The 22,828-nt window shown below is 44.5% G+C and overlaps 1 protein-coding gene across 2 annotated transcripts in view; it reads right to left on the bottom strand.

Annotated features, from left to right (window-relative positions):
• The window catches only part of LOC120997963 (probable cation-transporting ATPase 13A5), a 262,081-nt gene that overhangs the window by 24,023 nt on the left and 215,230 nt on the right, over nt 1–22,828 (bottom strand). The window contains exons 25-27 of one of the 2 annotated variants that reach the window (XM_040428345.1): nt 8,021–8,093; nt 7,734–7,908; nt 3,438–3,625 (exon numbers count right to left, since the gene is read on the bottom strand). In XM_040428345.1, the coding sequence (XP_040284279.1) occupies nt 3,438–3,625; nt 7,734–7,908; nt 8,021–8,093 (436 nt within the window). Of the gene's footprint in view, nt 1–3,437; nt 3,626–7,733; nt 7,909–8,020; nt 8,094–22,828 lie in introns of those variants that run through there. The other variant, XM_040428346.1, reaches the window with a different exon arrangement.

Genomic DNA, 22,828 nt, shown 5'->3' with positions numbered 1-22,828 from the left:
CTTCGGCTGAGGTGGTGGAGCCTTGACTGCCTAAAACCGGGTGCTTGCCACTGGGTGATGCAGCGGTTGCTGTGGTAGGCTATACCACCACATCGGAGCCTGCGCCAGAAACATTTAGGCCTCTGCCACTCCCCTGTGCAGGGCCTGGCACTTTTCTGTCTGACATACTGTTAGATCAAATAAAAAAATAAAAAGGAAATTAAAACACCCCAAAAAAGTCTGTAATTTTCTCATTTCAACCCACAAAGGCTAATAAGCCCTTTTTTTCTCCACTAATAGACGACCAAAAGCACTATAGTTTTCCCACTTGACCACACAACGGCAAATACTTTTTGTGTGCCACTAATACACGCAAAAAAGGGCTTTAGAACATATAACTGCAACGCTGAACGGCAAATATATTCCCCTAGAGTAGAAACTCCATAAAAGTGACCCCATCTAAGAAACTACACCCCTCAAGGTATTCAAAACTGATTTTACAAACTTTGTTAACCCTTTAGGTGTTCCACAAGAATTAATGGAAAATAGAGATACAATATTCAAATTTCACTTTTTTGGCAGATTTTCCATTTAAAAATTTTTTTCTTTTACAAAGCAAGGGTTAACAACCAAACAAAACTCAATATTTATGGCCCTGATTCTGTAGTTTACAGAAACACCCCATATGTGGTCGTAATATACTGTACGGGCACACGGCAGTGCGCAGAAGGAAAGGAATGCCATACGGTTTTTGGAAGGCAGATTTTGCTGGACTGTTTTTTTTTACACCATGTCCCATTTGAAGCCCCCCTGATGCACCCCTAGAGTAGAAACTCCAAAAAAGTGGCCCCATTTTAGAAACTACGGGATAGGGTGGCAGTATTGTTGGTACTAGTTTAGGGTACATATGATTTTTGGTTGCTCTATTACACTTTTTGTGACAATGGGAAGAACATGCTGTCTGCGCTGTGTCACGGAGGGCTGAGCTATGCTTCCTGCATAGCACACGTGTTTAATATGATTGTAAAGAAGTTCCTGAAGTTTTCCACCCATCTGCAGGACATCCTGAAAATGGCCAGGAAACACTGCAAAGCAGACTCTCCTTGAGCTGGAAAGCCAGAATGGCGTTCCCCAACATCGACTGATATGCAACGTTTCCACCCATTGGAACTCCACCCTCCATATTTTGGATCGACTATATGAACAGAGAAATGCCATAAATGATTTCTTGATGATACAGGCGGACATAGGTACTCCCCTGTGTAACTTTGATGTTAGCTAGTGGCAGCTCATGCGTGACACCTGCCATTTGCTCAGGCCCTTAGAGGAGGACACTTTATTTGTCAGTCGCTAGGACTATGGAATGAACAACGTCATTCCACTGCTTCATGTCCTGAAACAAATGCTGCTAAATTTGGCTAGCCAGGGGACAAGAGACGTGGTGCCTACATCTCACGGCCACATGAGCCCTGTGGGCGCTGAACTGGAGGAGGACATTCACACACAAGCAATGTCTAAAGAAATGGGTGGATTTTCTGCATAGGTGACAGGAGAGGAGGAGTAGGAGCAGCCGGAGGAGCTACAGGGCGATGAGGAAGACGAGGAAGATGACCCAGACACACCATGGTAGTATTCAGTGGAGATGGAGGCAGGAAGTCCCTCCGAGTCACATTCGCAAATTGCCCGATACATGATCACTTGCTTGCGCAATGACAACACCCTGCTACCCCACATCGAAGATCCCCTGGACTACTGGGCAGCCAAACTTGATTTGTGGCCGCAACTGGCCGAGTTTGCCATGTTCAAGTTTTCCTGCCCGGCCAGTAGTGTGGCATCAGAGCGGGTGTTTAGTTCTGCTGGAGAACTCACCTTTCCTCCCAAAATGTGTAGAAACCGACCTTTGTGAAGATGAGTCAGGTGTGTATCAGCCAGGATTTCCACACACCAGTGCTTGATGCATCAGACTAGATCATCCATGGTGCCACACCCAAATTTTGTCATAAGAGACCTGTTTATTCTGGCAACCTACTACCACCCAAAATTTTGTGGTGGTATTGGCTAGGCTTTTGCCCCCCCCCCCCCCCCCCCCCCCACCTCCCCATTCTGTTACTGGGCCACTCTGTGGTCTCCTCAAGCTGCTGCCACCTCAACACTCTGTTCCTGGGCCACTTTGTGGTCTCCTCATGCTGCTGCCACCTCACCACTCTGTGACTGACCCACTGTGTTGACGACTCATGCGATTTCCACCCCCAACCACTCTGTGACTTGACCACTGTGTTGATGACTCATCCGATTCGCGCCCTCACCACTCTGACTGGGCCACTGTGTTGCCATACTTGGCGGTGTGGGAATTCTTCATCAAGCCACCAGAGGACGATCAGCATGGCCCATTCTGTGACTTGGCCACTGTGTTGACAACTAATGTGATTCCTCATGCGATTCCTACCCTCACCACTGTGTGACTGAAACACTGCGTTGACTCCTTATGCTGTTGCCACCTCGCCACTTGGTCATGGTGGCACTACTTGTTTCAGCATCTAACAGAACAGATTCTGTGGAAACCGATGTGGAATCAGCTGACGATGGTGTAAAAGGAGTGCGCGTCTTCTTAACGCTAACACTGACCTGTAAGGCCGAGTTCACACTTGACTTATTTGGTCAGTTTTGGCCCTGTAAATGACCAAATAAGTGAAGTGATTCTAACAGTAACGCCTATCATCTGCTTGTCATACTGACTCACAATACTGTTTCACTAGCACTGCGGGCTCCCTATGCATGTTTTTGCAATGCACAGTGTTCTACACTACTATGCAGGCACTCATCAGTCAGGAAATAGCTGTTTGCTCACGCAATTCGTCACTAATAAATTCTGATCGTATCAATTCTTTTTAGAAAATTTGATGGACCGAACACCTCTAGTTTTACGCAGTTGAAATGACAAATGTCAAGTTTAGTAATTAGTAGCCAATGTGTTGCACTATAGTCTGATTTGCATGACACAGGGTATTACAGGGGTTCTTCCTTTCCCATAAAGAGGACCTTTCACTACTCCTGACATTCCTGCACAGTCTGAAAATGGCATCACTGATTGGATATAGTCAGGCTGTGCAGGTACACCCCCCCCCCCCCCCAACTGGTTACCACCCCTCTGTAGGCTAATCGCAATTCATTCATAACTTCTGGTAGAAATAATAAATACATGGTACAATATAGAGCCATAAGAATAGATGTTCCAGAATTGTTGTTATTACATGGGGAATGCATAAAGCTATTAAAACAGAAATGTTAGAGGGGTGAAAGGTCCTCTTTAAAGAGTGCAACTGTAATATTATGTTTGGTTATTTTGTCACTTTACACAATATAATGACATCGATTTCACTGGCTAGCATAGTACAACAAGTCTGCTAATAAAAATAATATGCAAGTGTCTTCAAGGATGTGTTAAGGAATGAACTCACAGTTGGTATACAATGGTTTTCGGAAAGGCTTTCCTTTGGAGAAGACAAAAGCGAAGATCACCAAGTGCAGACATGTTATTAGCCATAGCGTTGTACTTTCAAAGCTTTCATAATTTATTTTTGTCCGTTCATGAATTAATATATAGGTAAGATTCTTGTTTAGGCTTTCATTTCCTGGATAACAAGCACTTGGAGAAGAGAATTTAATCAGTTGAGCCAAACATTGATACCATTGTGGATTTTTAATTTTTTTTATAAATGTAAAAATACAGTAAGAGAGAAAGAAAGTCCTATAAGGCCTCCTTGTTCTATCTCCCCCAAGGGCAGAAAACATTTATATCTTCTGATGGAATCATGTTTCAGTTAAATAAACATAAGTAAAATAAAATGCTTTTATTATTAAAGAATAACACATAGTAGATTTTTGCTGCTTCTGTGTTTACTAAAATAAGGGATAATTTAAGGCTCTATTAGATAGCCTGATTTTGCAGACGATTGATGGAAGGAAGGGTTCCTTCCATGCAAATGCCTGCTCTCTAGCAGAAGAGAGCGCTATTATTACATGCAGCGATCTCCTCTTCAGCATGGGAAGCATCAATTGTTATGCCATCTCTCGTCCCCATGCTGTCTAGTTTTTTTGCCGGCAGCAGATTGCATTTAGACAGCGCAATCTGCCACCAGCAAATAATTTTTGTTATGCAAGTGGTTGTAGACTTACTGCGTCACTGACTGGCTATACTCTGGAGGGGCGTGACTAAGCAACTACCTGGTCTTCACTAGAGCCTCTGATGGTGAGGATAGGCTTGGGCTGTTAGGGTAGTTGCCAGGTGTCACTCCAGAGCAGTCCCCGAGTCAGTGGCAGCTGACCAGGACATCAGGATACCGGTGCAAGCACCGAGGGGAAGTACGTGGTCAGGAAGTCTGGGGTCAGGGCAGGCAGAGATCAAGAAAGGTCCATAAACGAAGTTCGAGGTCAGAGGCAGGTGGCAAACAAGCAAGGTCCATAAGCAAAGTCCGAGGTCAGAGGCAGGCAGCAAACAGGCAAAATCAGATAATTCCAAAAGCCGGGTCCAGTACACAGCAAAGCAGAACTTGAAAAACACCTTCACACTTGGAACTAGACATGAATTGCCCAGACTTCTTCCTGTGGTAGGAAGCACCTTTAAATACCTCCTGCAATCCAGCCATAAGCTGGTGAGACAGAGGGCATGTACGTGCTGCCTCATAAGTGAGGAGAGACACACCTATGCAATCCCTAGCAACAGTACAGGTCTGCAGCAGGAAGTAAACTCTGGCATGGAGCACAGATGCAGCAGTTAACGTTCATCAGCATGGTGCATGGCAACATGAGAAAAAGAGGGAGCCCGGCGCCCGTCCCCGCGGGTAGGGGCAGCCGCACCTGCACAGACCGCTGGGCTAACAAGTTTTAAGTATGTGCTCTTTCATCTGGAAATTGACAGCAGTATTAGACTGCCCGGTCATTGCTAACGAGCGTTCCTGCAAGCACTTATTATCGATTAACTGTGAGACTAGACTCTAAGCCAATCAGGTTTCTGACTTGGTGTCTAATCCTATAGTCATGTGAAGGATTTAAGCCTTGTGCTTTTTCCCATCATTGTCTGTGTTTTTGTTGCTGGTTCCTGTGACTTGGGCTACTCAGTGCTACTGCACCTGAATGCCATGTAATCTGACTGTAGCTTAATTTTGGGATTTACCTCTTATCTGCTAATTTAGCTTCTTCTGATTCTGGCTAGGTTATGTATTAACCCTTAGTCTACTGGCAATATCCGTCTCTCCTGGTTCTGACCCTGCTCATCTACTATTCTTTGCACCCTGATCATTCTGGTAGGTCTGCTTCTAGTCAGCTTTCACCAGTTTTCTGATACTTTACTCTGTAAATATAGTTGAATTCCTAGCAGCCAAGTACATCTGGAATTTCGGCGAAAAACCTAGGGATAGCCTTAGCTTCCTACCAGCCAGAGTGGTTAAGGAAGCAGTTTCTAAGTTTGCTGCCTGTAATTCTGGGGATAGTGACTAAAATATTTCTCTAAAAGTATAGTATGGAATCTGACAGACAAGGAAGGAGATGTGCGGCTGTGTAGGGGTAGTGGCAGTTGGGGGAGTAGCAGCTGCAGCAGTAGCAATACATTATAGACAGGTAGACAGCAGCAGTGACATCATATACACTGTGATAAATAGCCACTGTCCGCAATGGCAGATCTACTCATTGGCATCAGCCAGAGATATGTGAAAATCCTCATGGATCCATCCTAAATCATTTTCACAAATGTAATGTTTTCTACACTTGTGGAAGACTATTTTGATCTCTTCATTTTGACGACACCACATGCCAAGCTGAATACCCTCTCAGTACACTGGAAGCAAAATAGGGTCAGTTCTGCTTACTCAGAGATCCATAGGGTCAGAGAACAGGGTAATTGATAAAGATAGGGCACAGTCCAAGTACATGTGAACCTAGTAGTTTGCATACATTTGCTGATGTGCGCAAGGTTGGCACGGCACTTAAAAAAAAAACTGTTCCATCATGGTCATAAAACAGTATTGGCTGCTGCTTGTACTACTACAGCCACCCGCATGCTCACTTGTAGATGATGTGGCATGGGTCTTTTGTTTTTCATTCCCTTGTCCCTTGCCACTCTGTCATTTGAAGTCTATTTAAACAATAAAAAGCCACACTGTATTGCTGGAGATAGTGATGCACAACGACAACACATTAGGTCAGGTACACCATGATAGATGGAATTTTTTTAAATTAAATTTGCCGAAAAATTTTAAAATGTGCAATTGGACACAGTCTACAGCTACACGTATATGCTGACAGTCTTTGGCATCATGGTATTACAGGTGCTGTGCGACAATTGACAGATTGATTAAATAGTGTTGTCATAATTCGCTCAATTGCAGCCCACTGTAACCCATACAACTGCATGGTACTCAACGACATGACTGTGCGTTATGGTTGCACACTTATCAATAAATGGAGAAACTTTGCAATGGGTTTACTGAAAAAATCTGCAATTGAACACAATGTAGTGTCACGTATATTTTTGCTGAAAACTAAATGTCCAGCCAGGTTATATATGCTGACCATGACACTCCATGATATGTCAGGTTTGGTACACTTATAATTGAAGAAACTTTGCAGCACATTTTTGTGAAAAAAATGCACTATTGGATACAGTCTGCAGCATAAATATACACTGACCATGATGCTGCAAAACTGACGAAAAGTTTAGAATAAATTGTGCAATCGGACAGTATCTAATGCAACTGTGATGCTAAAGAAACAAAAAATCAGCAGCCATTACGTATAATGTTTTTAGATATAAACCAGGGGCGTAGCTATAGGGGAAGCAGGGGAAGCGGCTGCTTTGGGGCCCTGACCCAGAAGGGGCCCATCCAGGAGGAGGAGAACTAAAGGATTTAGTCAGGGCTCCCTCAGCAGCATTACACAATGAAATTATATACAGTGACAGTATAGACAGTGTATAAAATGGATGGAACAGCTGCCGGGCCGGGTCTGAGAGAGTGATCTTTACTAGCCACAGAAATGGGGACGGCATGAAAGGAAGGGGTTTCGAAAAAAAATACTGGGGGAGGGGGGGGCCATTCAAAAATTAGCTGTGGGGCCCAGTCATTTCTAGCTACGCCACTGAAATAAACTGAGCTTTTAGTTGGCTCCTGCACATTAGAAAAAAAAGGAGTACTGTAGCTTTAAATACCAAAGCAAGCACAGTCAATGGCTGGCTGCAGCAAAGTAGCACACAGTACACTAAATGACCCTTGTCCTGTCCCTAGCTAAAACCTCTTTCTATAAATTAATTAAATCAATCTATCTATTCTAACCAAATACCAAAAACTGCCTCATCAGTGCCTGAGAATGACATAATTCATTGTTTGAGATTAGATCATATTGTCTATATCATCCCACCTGACTGGCTGAGGCTGACTTTAAGGCATTGTAGGTGAGACCTCTAGCCAAGGCCAGGGTCATATGATCCTCCGTCTTCATTTTCTCTGCACTGCTAAGCTCATTACTGTACTGTAATATGTAAAATGGCGGACACCATTTTCAGTGATTCATACAAATTGAATCTCAAAAACTTTGGCTTAGTTTGAAAGATGAACTTTTTGAAACATTCTAAATTATAATTTTTTCTTTCATCTCTAATAATAATACATTCATTACATAATAAATAAAATAGACCACCCTTTAACAAAAAGTGTGCATATCATCAACATAAATATAGCTAATACTATGTATATCATATATACCTGTAAATGTCAATGTTACTGTACCATGGTTGCTTCTGAACCATAAGAAACGCATACGTGTGCATGGCTATTGTGAAGAGAACATTGAAGATTAATGAAAACAACATAGAAGGAGAAATGATCTGTCCTGGTGGTCTGTATGGTGCCAGCTTTGGATAGGCAGGGGTAGAACTCACTGGAAAAAAGTCACAAAATCCATAGTAATGATTACATTGCAGAGATAGTTTTAAAAATGCATAACTAATGCACGAGGTAAATAATTATTAAGAAGATTCTGATTTACTTACTTGTAAAAAAAATTACAAACACAATAGCAAAGTCGTGTATGAGCCACTGATTATTTCCAAAAATGTTTCGTTGCTGAAATGTAAATTAATTTTTTTAAATAAATTTTAATATTCAAACAAATATTTAAGACCAGGAATATGTCTGTCTATGATTGGAAACATAATTACACTCACTATAAAAAAAAAATATAATAAAAAAAATAATTATATATATATATATATATATATATATATACACTGCTCAAAAAAATAAAGGGAACACTTAAACAACACAATGTAACTCCAAGTCAATCACACTTCTGTGAAATCAAACTGTCCACTTAGGAAGCAACACTGAGTGACAATCAATTTCACATGCTGTTGTGCAAATGGGATAGACAACAGGTGGAAATTATAGGCAATTAGCAAGACACCCCCAATAAAGGAGTGGTTCTGCAGGTGGTGACTACAGACCACTTCTCAGTTCCTATGCTTCCTGGCTGATGTTTTGGTCACTTTTGAATGCTGGCGGTGCTTTCACTCTAGTGGTAGCATGAGACGGAGTCTACAACCCACACAAGTGGCTCAGGTAGTGCAGCTTATCCAGGATGGCACATCAATGCGAGCTGTGGCAAGAAGGTTTGCTGTGTCTGTCAGCGTAGTGTCCAGAGCATGGAGGCGCTACCAGGAGACAGGCCAGTACATCAGGAAACGTGGAGGAGGCCGTAGGAGGGCAACAACCCAGCAGCAGGACCGCTACCTCCGCCTTTGTGCAAGGAGGAACAGGAGGAGCACTGCCAGAGCCCTGCAAAATGACCTCCAGCAGGCCACAAATGTGCATGTGTCTGCTCAAACGGTCAGAAACAGACTCCATGAGGGTGATATGAGGGCCCGACGTCCACAGGTGGGGGTTGTGCTTACAGCCCAACACCGTGCAGGACGTTTGGCATTTGCCAGAGAACACCAAAATTGGCAAATTCGCCACTGGCGCCCTGTGCTCTTCACAGATGAAAGCAGGTTCACACTGAGCACATGTGACAGACGTGACAGAGTCTTGAGACGCCAGGGAGAACATTCTGCTGCCTGCAACATCCTCCAGCATGACCGGGTTTGGCATTGGGTCAGTAATGGTGTGGGGTGGCATTTCTTTGGAGGGCCGCACAGCCCTCCATGTGCTCGCCAGAGGTAGCCTGACTGCCATTAGGTACCGAGATGAGATCCTCAGACCCCTTGTGAGACCATATGCTGGTGCGGTTGGCCCTGGGTTCCTCCTAATGCAAGACAATGCTAGACCTCATGTGGCTGGAGTGTGTCAGCAGTTCCTGCAAGACGAAGGCATTGATGCTATGGACTGGCCCGCCCGTTCCCCAGACCTGAATCCAATTGAGCACATCTGGGACATCATGTCTCGCTCTATCCACCAACGTCACGTTGCACCACAGACTGTCCAGGAGTTGGCAGATGCTTTAGTCCAGCTCTGGGAGGAGATCCCTCAGGAGACCGTCCGCCACCTCATCAGGAGCATGCACAGGCATTGTAGGGAGGTCATACAGGCACGTGGAGGCCACACACACTACTGAGCCTCATTTTGACTTGTTTTAAGGACATTAGATCAAAGTTGGATCAGCCTGTAGTGTGTTTTTCCACTTTAATTTTGAGTGTGACTCCAAATCCAGACCTCCATGGGTTGAAAAATTTGATTTCCATTTTTAAATTTTTGTGTGATTTTGTTGTCAGCACATTCAACTATGTAAAGAACAAAGTATTTCAGAAGAATATTTAATTCATTCAGATCTAGGATGTGTTATTTTTGTGTTCCCTTTATTTTTTTGAGCAGTGTATATATATATATGTATATTGCACCATGAAGGAGTTGTTGGGACTAAATTAAACTTTCTTGTGAATGCATGTGAATGCAATAATATACAGCCGGAGTGGCCAACCTTACAGACAAAAAAAGCCAAAAAATATATACAGTATATATATGACTACCAGGAGCCACAAGTTATACATTTACACACGAGCCACCGTATTTCTCGCCCTACAAAACGCACCTCGGTTTTAACAAAGAAAAATAAGAGAACATATATTTTTCATCTCATCTGAGGTCTTATAAAAATATTTTTCTTTTTCATTAGCAGAAAAAATAAAAAATATATATTTTTCATCAGACCTCAGATCAGACTACTAAATCAGATCCCCAATCCTCATCTGACCTTTAATAAGATCCCCAAACCTCATCAGACAGCCGAATCAGACCCCCAAAATAAAACCCCCCAATGCTCGGATCAGACAACACAAATCAGACTCCCAGTGCTCAGATTCCCCCCCCATGCTCAGATCCTTACCCCCATGCTCAGATCTCCCCCTTCTCATATCTGACCCCCCCATGCTCAGACCTGACCAACCCATGCTCAAACAAGACCCCCTATGCTCAGCTATGCCCCCCCATGCTCAGATCCCCCCCCCCCCATGCTCAGATCTGACCCCCATGCTCAGTTCAGGCCCCTATTGGCCAGATCAGCCCCCCCATGCTCAGATCAGACCCCTATTGCCAGGATCAAGCCCCCCCCATGCTCAGATCAGAACCTCCCATGCTTAGATTAGACCCCCATGCTCAGTTCTATAATTTTAAAAAATCTCTTCCCTCTTCTGATTAGGCACTGGGCTCCTGCTCAAGCACCTGCTACTCTGCAGGTCTGGCACGCTCTCCACTGTGACTTGATGAGTACAAAGTCAGGTTATAGTGCGTGTCTCCACGTACTACGTTCTCACACTGTGTGCATCAGGATGCAGTGGAGGGTGAGCTGGAGCTGCAAAATAGCAACAGTGCCCGATCAGGAAAAGAGATCTGAGCATGGGGTGGAGAGTAAGCTGGCCTAAATGCTTCCCGGGTCCACAGCTAGAGCCGAACTTGAAGAAGCAAAGATCCGCATGCGGCTCAAGAGCCACCCGTGATATACAGTATGTATGTGATTACAATATTAGAGCAAAAGGATAAGCTCAACTACTGTTGGGCCTCCGATAGCCTGGATACAGGATGAGATACAGTTAAGCATGGAGGCACACAGATTCCATATGGTATCTTGTGGCATATTTCCCCATAGATGATGCAGCTAGCCTGTAGATGCTGCACATTCATAGGTTGCCAAAGCTGCATCCCATCTGGTCCCATAAATGTTTTGGTGTTAAACATGGCAACCAGGCAGGCCAAGGAAGTGTTGCAATCTGGGAGAGACATTACTGGGAAACCCTTGCTGTGTGGGGGAGAGTATTATTCTTCAGAAAAATACTGGAAAAAAAATAGAAGCTCCGCCATGAGAGGCAACATATGTGGATGCAGGATGGCTTGCACATATTGCAGAGCTCTTAGTGTTCCTTGTATCACTGCTGGGGGTGACCGAGTGTCATATGCGATGGCTCCCTAGATCATCCCACCAGCAGTTGGGTATTTCAAACATGACACGGTTCCAGTCCAATCCAGCAGTGCAGGTTTATCATTCATGACACCACTGCAGAAAAAGGGTAGCTGACTGTCATGACGGGCGCCAAGTTGTAGAGGCATACAGTACCACAAAAGTAATCATACCCCTTGAACTTTTCCAAATTTTTTCACGTTGCACGCACAAATGTAAATGTATTTTATTGGGATTTTATGTGACCAACACAAAGTAGCATATATGTGTGAAGTGAAAAGAAAATAGTTTAACGTTTTTTATAAATAAAAATCTGAAAAGTGTGGTGTGTATTTGTATCAGCCCCCAGTACTCTGATACATAGAAACATAGAATGTGTCGGCAGATAAGAACCATTTGGCCCATCTAGTCTGCCCAATATACTGAATACTATGGATAGCCCCCGGCCCTTATCTTATATGAAGGATGGCCTTATGCCTATCCCATGCATGCTTAAACCCCTTCACTGTATTTGCAGCTACCACTTCTGCAGGAAAGCTATTCCATGCATCCACTACTCTCTCAGTAAAGTAATACTTCCTTATATTACTTTTAAACCTTTGCCCCTCTAATTTAAAACTGTGTCCTCTTGTGGTAGTTTTTCTTCTTTTAAATATGCTCTCCTCCTTTACCGAGTTGATTCCCTTTATGTATTTAAAAGTTTCTATCATATCCCCTCTGTCTCTTCTTTCTTCCAAGCTATACATATTAAGGTCCTTTAACCTTTCCTGGTAAGTTTTATCCTGCAATCCATGTACTAGTTTAGTAGCTCTTCTCTGAACTCTCTCTAGAGTATCTATATCCTTCTGGAGATATGGCCTCCAGTACTGTGCACAATACTCCAAGTGAGGTCTCACCAGTGTTCTGTACAGCGGCATAAGCACTTCACTCTTTCTACTGCTTATACCTCTCCCTATACATCCAAGCATTCTGCTGGCATTTCGTGCTGCTCTATTACATTGTCTTCCCACCTTTAAGTCTTCTGAAATAATTACTCCTAAATCCCTTTCCTCAGATACTGAGGTCAGGACTGTGTCAAATATTCTATATTCTGCCCTTGGGTTTTTACGCCCCAGGTGCATTATCTTGCACTTATCCACATTAAATTTCAGTTTCCAGAGTTCTGACCATTCTTCTAGTTTTCCTAAATAAAAATAAAATCCAGTGTGACCAATTACTTTCAGAAGCCACCTTATTAGTAAATAGAGTCCACCTGTGGAATTTATTGTCAGTATAACTGCAGCTGTTCTGTGAAGGCCTCATAGGTTTGTTAGTGAACATTAGCAATCAAACAGCATCATGAAAACCAAGTGCAGTACGCAGCCCTGCAGGGTATTGCGATAGTGAGGTCACAGTTACTAGGCAAACGAGGGTTGCTCTTGGTTACTCACAGTTTATAGGATGACCCTGGGCAGGCGTACAGCAGTGATGGAGAGGCTGGCACAGAAGTCCTCTGGGGCACTCTCAGTGTATAGGGACCAGGCCGGTGGTAGGTGAGGTGCCCTAGGTGTTGCAGGTTTAATGTGCCTGTGGCAAGATCCCTTTAAGATTCGTGACGCCAGTGCCGGTAATGGTGGCACACCGATTGATAGCAGTAATAAGTGAGGAACACAGTTTGCAGTGAACCAAAACTTTCTTTACTGGAACGGTTAACTATATACAGTTCTTTAGGTCCAGTTCCATATGACAGAAGCAGTTTAAAGCAGGCAACTTTACAATAATGGCAGGCAACTTTACAATAATGGCAGGCAACAATGTTCTTGCAAGATACTCAGAGGGTTAAATACACTCACAGATCAGGCTGCACCTTTTCCTCAGAAATCCTGTGCACTATTCCTCAGAACTCCTGTCTGTCTTGAACCCAAGGCCCGTATGCCCTATTGGTGGCTTTATCCTTGGTAAAGAAACTTCCTCAGGTATATGTCTCCTTGCATTAAATAGATCCTTCTGCCCTTCAGCTCACTTGTCTGGCTGGAAACACTTCTGCTCTGCTCTGTACTTGGTAGGAACTGCAGGTTTCTCAGGAGGTAACTCTTCCCCTGGTAACAAGCTTCTGAGATAACTCTGGCTCAAGAACCTCAGGCAGGCTAGACTGCTCTCACTAGCCTCCTGGTAGCATCTAGAAGCCTGGGCTGTCTAGTTGCATGTCAGAAGCTCCCTTCAGCTGCTGCCTAGCTAAAGTCCATACTTACTTCTGACTCTACACACCCTTTTCCTGAACAGGACCTATTTATATTAGGGGTTCCCTAGCTCCCTCTACTGTCTTGGAGGAGGAATTACACCCTAACAGGCCTGATAGTCATTTAAAGCAGGGAAAATGCACATAAATAACATGAATAAAGTGACATTATGCATCAAAATTACATATAAGACGCAATGGCCCTGTTCCACAGGAGGTGGAGAACAACGTGGCCCAATTGACCCTTGTGTAGTGCCCACATTTACCTAGTGGGACACTACACAAGGAACACACCAGACAGCTCAGAGATAAAGTTATCGAGAAGTGTAAAGCAGGATTAGGTTGTAAAAAATATTCCAAGCTTTCAACATCTTGCTGAGCACTGTTCAAACCATCATCCGAAAATGGAAGGAGTATGTCAGAACTGCACACCAATGAAGACATTGCCATCCACCTGAATTGACAGCCCAGGCTAGGAAATCCCTAATTAGAGGAGCAGCCAAGAGGCCCATGGTCACTCTTGAGGAGCTGCAGAGATCCACAGCTTAGGTGGGAGAATCCATCCACAGGACAACTATAAGTCATGTAATCCACAAATCTGGAGTTATGGAAGAGTGGCAAGAATAAAGCCATTTTTGAAAGCAAGCCATAACAAGTCCTGTTTGCAGTTTTCCACAAGCTATGTATGGGACACAGCAAACATGTGGAAGAAGGTGCTCTGGTTAGATGAGACCAAAACGAAACATTTTGGCCTAAATGCAAAAAAGCTATATCTGGCAGAAAACTAATACTGCACATCACAATGAATGCACCATCCCCACCGATAAACATGATGGTGGCAGCATCATGCTGTGGGGATGCTTTTATTTAGCAAGGTCAGGCAAGCTGATGGGAAGATGGATGGAGCTAAATACAGTCTAATCCCGGAGTAGAACCTGGTAGAGGCTGCAATAAACTTGAGACTGGGTTGGAGGTTCACCTTCTAGTAAGGCAACGACCCTAAACATATAGCCAGAGCTACAATTGAATGGTTTAGATCAAAGGATATTCATGTGTTAGAATGGCCCAGTCAAAGTCCAGAACTAAATCTCATTGAGAATCTGTGTGAAAATTGTTGTACCCTCCGTCCAATCTGACTGATTTGGCTATTTTGCAAAGAAGAAGGAGCAAAAATGTCAGCCTCTAGATGTTCAAAAGCTGGTAGAGACATACCCCAAAAGACTTGTAAAGCCGTAATTGCAGCGAAAGATGGTCCTACAAAGTTTTGACTCTAGGGCTGATTACAAATGCACGTCAAACTTTCCAGATTTTTATTTATAAAACATTTTGAAAATCATGTATCATTTTCTTTTTCACTTCACACATACTTACTACTTTATGTTGGTCTATCACATAAAATCCCAATATAATACATTTAAATTTGTGGGTGTAACTTTAAAAAATGTGGAAATGTTCAAGGGATATAAATACTTTTTCAAGGCACTATCTAGCAGTCAACAAACTAACCAAGAGCTACACTATCCAAAAGTAGCCTCTGAGAGCCTTTTTTTTTTTATAGGGAAGCACTTTTACACTCTCTTGTGGCAAGACCCAGTGTCTAAGCCGACCACATCTGTAATCATTTATAGATCTGCCTGAGACAGATGCATGCTGCATTTGGAAGCAAACATTTCTATCTGGGTGCATTATTATTTTTTATATCAATGAGTATAAAAATAATATAATAATTATATACAAATATACATTCATGTAGAAATTCCTGCCATAGTAAAAAACATATCCATAGCAATAAAAGAGTTGTCCCAGAATGACGACTTACCATTTCACAGGATAAGTGATCAAATCTGGGTGGTCAGACTGCTGGGACTCCCACTAATCACTAGAACAGGGGTCCTGTGCCTCTAATTTGAATTAAACAGTTGAGTATGTGCACAGTACCAATCCATTTAAAATATATAGGACCGCCAAATATACCCAAGTATTGTGCTCACCTATCTCCAGTAGTCCAATACAGTTTAAATGGAGCTTCGGTGTCTAGGCTTTACTGCCACACCATTAAAATGGATCCTAATTGTTGTGATTGGAGAGGGTCGCAGTGGTTGTACCCCCCTTCCCCCATCAGACATTTATCACTTATTTTAAGAAATCTCATCCACAATTTTGGAAACAAATTTGCATAGTAAAATTTACCTGCAATATGGATTCTAAAGCCGCAGCATGTCAATGTATGCTGCAGATTCCTATACTGGATTTTACCCTTTGCAATGCACAGAATGAAATCTACCTACTACTACTGTATGTAGCAAAATCCTCAACAACTCCACATGTGACTCATGCTAATTTTTCAGCAGATTTATGTTTTTTTCTGCTACAAATTACATCCTGTGTGGACGGACCCTCAATGAATAAGTTCTTATCTTTATTGCTTCCTAATTTATTTAATTTCTGCTTGGTTTTGTGCCACTACTGACATATCACCTACGGTATATAATTATTATACTATATGCAGTATCTGCCACATCTTGGTGATGGGACATGATCAATGACCTGGAAGTTGTGAGATGTTATGTTGGACTGCAAGAAAATGTTTCCGGGTCGACAACTAGGGTTAACTAGGTTTATAAATACTAACCTTAGTGAGAATCTGATCTAGGATCTGTCTTGGCATCCCTTGATGTAACTAATCTACACTCACCTAAAGAATTATTAGGAACACCATACTAATACGGTGTTGGATCCCCTTTTGACTTCAGAACTGCCTTAATTCTACGTGGCATTGATTCAACAAGGTGCTGATAGCATTCTTTAGAAATGTTGGGCCATATTGATAAGATAGCATCTTGCAGTTGATGGAGATTTGAGGGATGCACATCCAGGGCACAAAGCTCCCGTTCCACCACATCCCAAAGATGCTCTATTGGGTTGAGATCTGGTGACTGTGGGGGCCATTTTAGTACAGTGAACTCATTGTCATGTTCAAGAAACCAATTTGAAATGATTCGCGCTTTGTGACATGGTGCATTATCCTGCTGGAAGTAGCCATCAGAGGATGGATACATGTTCTCATTCTGTTTACGCCAAATTCGGACTCTACCATTTGAATGTTTTAACAGAAATCGAGACTCATCAGACCAGGCAACATTTTTCCAGTCTTCAACAGTCCAATTTTGCTGAGCTCGTGCAAATTGTAGCCTCTTTTTCCTATTTGTAGTGGAGATGAGTGGTACCCAGGGCCGGACTGGCCATAGGGCAGACCGGGCATTTGCCCGGTGGGCCGGGCCGCCTGGTGGGCTGGGCCGAACACAATCAGCTGGGCAGGAGTGGAGATGAACGCGTTACGCTTCCCAGTAACTATCAGGGAAGCAGCTGCTTCGGCCCGACAGCAGTCACTGTACTTCGTCACCCCGGCCCCTGTCAGAGCAGCTGACTTCTCCTGCACCACTTGCACTCTGTCACTGACCTCCTGACATCAGTGACATTGCTCCGCCTCTCCCCTCCTCTGTTCTTATGATGGACAGTGGTGACCAGCAACAGGATGGCCCGATGTGGGCGGAGCTATAATAGCCCCGCCCCCTTCTATGCCCGCGATTCCTGCAGCCTGAACTTTCCTGCCCACCATGCTGAACATCAGTTGGATTGAACTGCACCAGTGATGTGAGTAGCAGGGGAACTGGGGTTATATTCAGCTTTCCCAGACTGTGCACATGTGACCTGCAGTACAGTAGGAAAGCTGGGTGAATTATATCATGAAATGTCATCCAGCTTCCCTGCTATCCTGCATGGCACAAGTGCAGAGGCATTAGTGTATGTGGGAGAGGCACAGCAGGAAAGCTGGGTGTCTATATATGTGTATTGTATATGTGTGCATCCATGTATGTGGTGACTGTGTGTATGAGTGCGTCTATGTATGTGGAGAGTGTGTGTACGAGTGCATCTATGTATATGGTGAGCGCATGTATGAGTGCGTCCATGTATGTGGAGACTGCGTTCATGTATGTGGAGAGTGTGTGTATGACTGCGTCTATGTATGTGGAGAGTGCATCCATGTATGTGGAGAGTGCGTGTATGACTGGGTCCATGTATGTGGAGAGTGCATCCATGTATGTGGAGAGTGTGTGTATGACTGCATCCATGTATGTGGAGACTGCGTTCATGTATGTAGAGAGTACGTGTATGACTGCGTCCATGTATGTGGAGAGTGCGTGTATGACTGCGTCCATGTATCTGGAGAGTGCGTGTATGACTGCGTCCATTTTTGTGGAGAGTGCGTGTATGAATGCATCCATGTATGTGGAGAGTGCGTGTATGACTGCATCCATGTATGTGGAGAGTGCATCCATGTATGTGGAGAGTGTGTGTATGACTGCGTCCATGTATGTGGAGAGTGTGTGTATGACTACGTCCATGTATGTGGAGAGTGCATCCATGTATGTGGAGAGTGTGTGTATGACTGCATCCATGTATGTGGAGACTGCGTTCATGTATGTAGAGAGTACGTGTATGACTGCGTCCATGCATGTGGAGAGTGCGTGTATGACTGCGTCCATGTTTCTGGAGAGTGCGTGTATGACTGCGTCCATGTATCTGGAGAGTGCGTGTATGACTGCGTCCATTTTTGTGGAGAGTGCGTGTATGACTGCGTCCATGTATGTGGAGAGTGCGTATATGACTGCATCCATGTATGTGGAGAGTGCGTGTATGACTGCATCCATGTATGTGGAGAGTGTGTGTATGACTGCGTCCATGTATGTAGAGAGTGCATCCATGTATGTGGAGAGTGTGTGTATGACTGCGTCCATGTATGTGGAGAGTGTGTGTATGACTGCGTCCATGTATGTGGAGAGTGCATCCATGTATGTGGAGAGTGTGTGTATGACTGCATCCATGTATGTGGAGACTGCGTTCATGTATGTAGAGAGTACGTGTATGACTGCGTCCATGTATGTGGAGAGTGCATGTATGACTGCGTCCATGTATCTGGAGAGTGCGTGTATGACTGCGTCCATTTTTGTGGAGAGTGCGTGTATGACTGCGTCCATGTATGTGGAGAGTGTGTGTATGACTGCATCCATGTATGTGGAGAGTGCGTGTATGACTGCATCCATGTATGTGGAGAGTGCGTGTATGACTGCGTCCATGTATGTGGAGAGTACGTGTATGACTGCGTCCATGTATGTGGAGAGTGCGTGTATGACTGCGTCCATGTATGTGGAGAGTGCATCCATGTATGTGGAGAGTGTGTGTATGACTGCGTCCATGTATGTGGAGAGTGTGTGTATGACTGCGTCCATGTATGTGGAGAGTGCATCCATGTATGTGGAGAGTGTGTGTATGACTGCATCCATGTATGTGGAGACTGCGTTCATGTATGTAGAGAGTACGTGTATGACTGCGTCCATGTATGTGGAGAGTGCGTGTATGACTGCGTCCATGTATCTGGAGAGTGCGTGTATGACTGCGTCCATGTATGTGGAGAGTGCGTGTATGACTGCATCCATGTATGCGGAGAGTGCGTGTATGACTGCGTCCATGTATGTGGAGAGTGCGTGTATGACTGCGTCCATGTATGTGGAGAGTGCATGTATGACTGCATCCATGTATGTGGAGAGTGTGTGTATGACTGCGTCCATGTATGTGGAGAGTGCGTGTATGACTGCGTCCATGTATGTGGAGAGTGCGTGTATGACTGCGTCCATGTATGTGGAGAGTGCGTGTATGACTGCGTCCATGTATGTGGAGAGTACGTGTATGACTGCGTCCATGTATGTGGAGAGTGCGTGTATGACTGCGTCCATGTATGTGGAGAGTGCATGTATGACTGCATCCATGTATGTGGAGAGTGTGTGTATGACTGCGTCCATGTATGTGGAGAGTGCGTGTATGACTGCGTCCATGTATGTGGAGAGTGCGTGTATGACTGCGTCCATGTATGTGGAGAGTGCGTGTATGACTGCGTCCATGTATGTGGAGAGTACGTGTATGACTGCGTCCATGTATGTGGAGAGTGCGTGTATGACTGCGTCCATGTATGTGGAGAGTGCATGTATGACTGCATCCATGTATGCGGAGAGTGCGTGTATGACTGCGTCCATGTATGTGGAGAGTGCGTGTATGACTGCACTATGGGGGCATCTACTGGGGGCCCTGTATACTGGCACGCATTATAGGTGGGCACTATGGAGAAGTGGGGGACAAGAGCACTATGAGGGCATTATATAGGGGCATTTAATACTGGCACCCATTTTGATGCCACTATGGGGAAGGGAGGAAAGGAGCATTATGGGGGTATCTATGTGGGGCAGTCTATAAGGGCATTTTATAGTGCCACATTATGGAGGGCACTATGGAGACGGGGAAGGAGCACTATGGGGGCATCTTCTGGGGGGACTATATGGGAGTATTTTATACTGGCACAAATTATAAGGTCACTATGGGCACCTAAGCTCAACTGGTGGCACTAAGTGTTTTTTGTAGTGGCACACAGTACGGGTCATTGGAACACATGAGGGCACTCTGGGGACATTGGCTCTACTGGGGGCACTAAGTGTTTTTTGTAGTGGCACACAGTACGGGTCATTGGAACACATGAGGGCACTCTGGGGACATTGGCTCTACTGGGGGCACTAAGAGGAGGTATTTCTTTTTTTTACCGCCACACAACGGGCATTTTTTGTACTGGTGCACATTATAAGGGGGGGGGGGGTTCTACTGTCACACATTATAAAGAGAATTATTACTATCGGGGCATTATGGTGGGCTTTATTACAACTGGGGGACTATGGGAGCATTATTACTTGTGGGACACAATTACTGTTGGGGGCGCTGTAGGAGCACTATTACTACTAAATGCACTCTGGCAAAGAAATAATTACTATAGTTGGGACTTTGGGAGCACCATTACTGTGGGGGCACCCTGGCACAGCATCAGCTTAGCACAGTTCTTTTTGCAGTATAGTTTTGGGGAGCACAGCTTCTCAGTATTGGGGGTGCATGATGGGATGTTAATTGGAGGATGATGGAAAAGTAGGAAACTAAGATGTCTGTCAAACTCTGCAGAGATGAGAGATAGCTGAAAGAAATTATCACGGTGGTCTGGTCTGAATGGAGAAGATGAAGAAAGAGAACATCTACATCCGAGGAGACGTCACTGGATATAAGAGGTATGGGGCGCTGTATTAGGCTACTTTCACATCTGCGTTAGTGATCCTGGCAGGCTGTTTCAGCTGAGAATTCACTGGATCCGGCACTGCTGGATGCAGACAGAATGCCCGCCAGCCCCATTAACTATAATGGGGTACGGCAGAGATCCGGCCACAATCTGGGAAAAATGCAGAGAATCAGCGGGACATAAACCGCTGCACGCTGTGCTTTGTGTCCAGTCGATTCCTTGCATTTTCTGCTGGATTAGGTGGCCGGATCGTACTAAGACCCCTAATGTCACCTGGAGACCCCCAAAGAAGCTTGTGTGTTGGCTGAAGCCTTCCTATCTTACTGGTGGCTGGCCCTGCCTCTCAATTGTGCTTCCGGTTTTTGCTCCGCCCCTAGACTGCAAGGGGGTGGGGCCTGTTGGGGGTCATGTGATTGGGCTGCTCAGTCAAAAATGCCCGGGCCTATTTTTTGTCCCAGTCCGGCCCTGGTGGTACCCGGTGGGGTCTTCTGCTGTTGAAGCCCATCCGCCTCAAGGTTGTGCGTGTTGTGGCTTCACAAATGCTTTGCTGCATACCTCGGTTGTAACGAGTGGTTATTTCAGTCAACGTTGCTCTTCTATCAGCTTGAATCAGTCGGCCCATTCTCCTCTGACCTCTAGCATCCACAAGGCATTTTTGCCCACAGGACTGCCGCATACTGGATGTTTTTCCCTTTTCACACCATTCTTTGTAAACCCTAGAAATGGTTGTGCGTGAAAATCCCAGTAACTGAGCAGATTGTGAAATACTCAGACCGGCCCGTCTGGCACCAACAACCATGCCACGCTCAAAATTGCTTAAATCACATTTCTTTCCCATTCTGACATTCAGTTTGGAGTTCAGGAGATTGTCTTGACCAGGACCACCCCCCTAAATGCATTGAAGCAACTGCCATGTGATTGGTTGACTAGATAATTGCATTAATGAGAAATAGAACAGGTGTTCCTAATAATTCTTTAGGTGAGTGTATATACAGAACATTCTTCATTGATGACATAGGTATTAGGCCCATATTATTGATTCTGGAGAACAAGAGCACAGTGGCCCAACAGAGGGCAATTGTTGATTAACTGTTAAAGGTTTTGTCCGATTTCTGACATTTATGACCTATGCTCAGGATAGGTCATTAATATCAGATCGGCAACAGTCTGACTCCCGACAACCCTGTGATCAGATGTTTGAAGAAACCACAGCGTTCGCAGTCGACATTGCACTTGAATGGGACAGAGTAAATACAACTGCTCCTTCCCATTCAAGTAATTGGGACAGAGGAGCTGTAATTACACCTTGTCTTAAACAGCTGATTGGTGGGGTTCCCTGGAGTAGGACCCCCACTCAGATATTGATGACCTATTCTAAGGATAGATAATCAATATTGGAAGCTGGACAACCTTTTTAAAGTGAACCTGTCACCTCTACTATTCTGTTCTAGCTGAAGTCATCATAGCATAGTGACAGACCTGCTGATTTCAGCGGGCTGTCACTTCTGGGCTAGAACTCAGTACTTTTATAGTACTGACAGGCCAAACCTTGTGACTTGCACCAGCTTTGCGAGGAAGAGGAGTCTGATGAGACTCACAGCCCCGTCTTCCCTCACCTCTTGGTAGGTTTCTTTCATGTCACGCATAGGAGAGAAACTTGCCAGTCATGGGCAGGAGGCAGGGAATGGTGAAGCCACGAGTGTCATCAGATGTATCTCCCTCACAGTGCCTGCACGCGCTGTGAGGTCTGCTCTGTCTGGACTGTAAGTACTGGATACTAGCCCAGAAGTAACAGCCTACTTAAATCAGAGGCTCTGTCACTATACTATGCTGCCCTTGGCGAAGGTTCCCTTTGATTGTCTTGTAGTAACCACTTTCTTTTCAGAGGTTATTATGTCCAGCAGCAAGGGACAGCAATGGGCTGTAGGATGATGCCCAGATAAGCAAACAGAGTGGTAATGATATTACTATGCATTGTATTACTATGCATTTTATCTGAAGTATTGTAAAGCATGGTACAGATAACC

Source organism: Bufo bufo, chromosome 4 (genome assembly GCF_905171765.1).
Source record: "Bufo bufo chromosome 4, aBufBuf1.1, whole genome shotgun sequence".
Lineage (NCBI taxonomy): Eukaryota > Metazoa > Chordata > Amphibia > Anura > Bufonidae > Bufo > Bufo bufo.
Note: the sequence above shows the minus strand (reverse complement) of the source record. Positions and strands in the feature narration are given on the sequence as shown.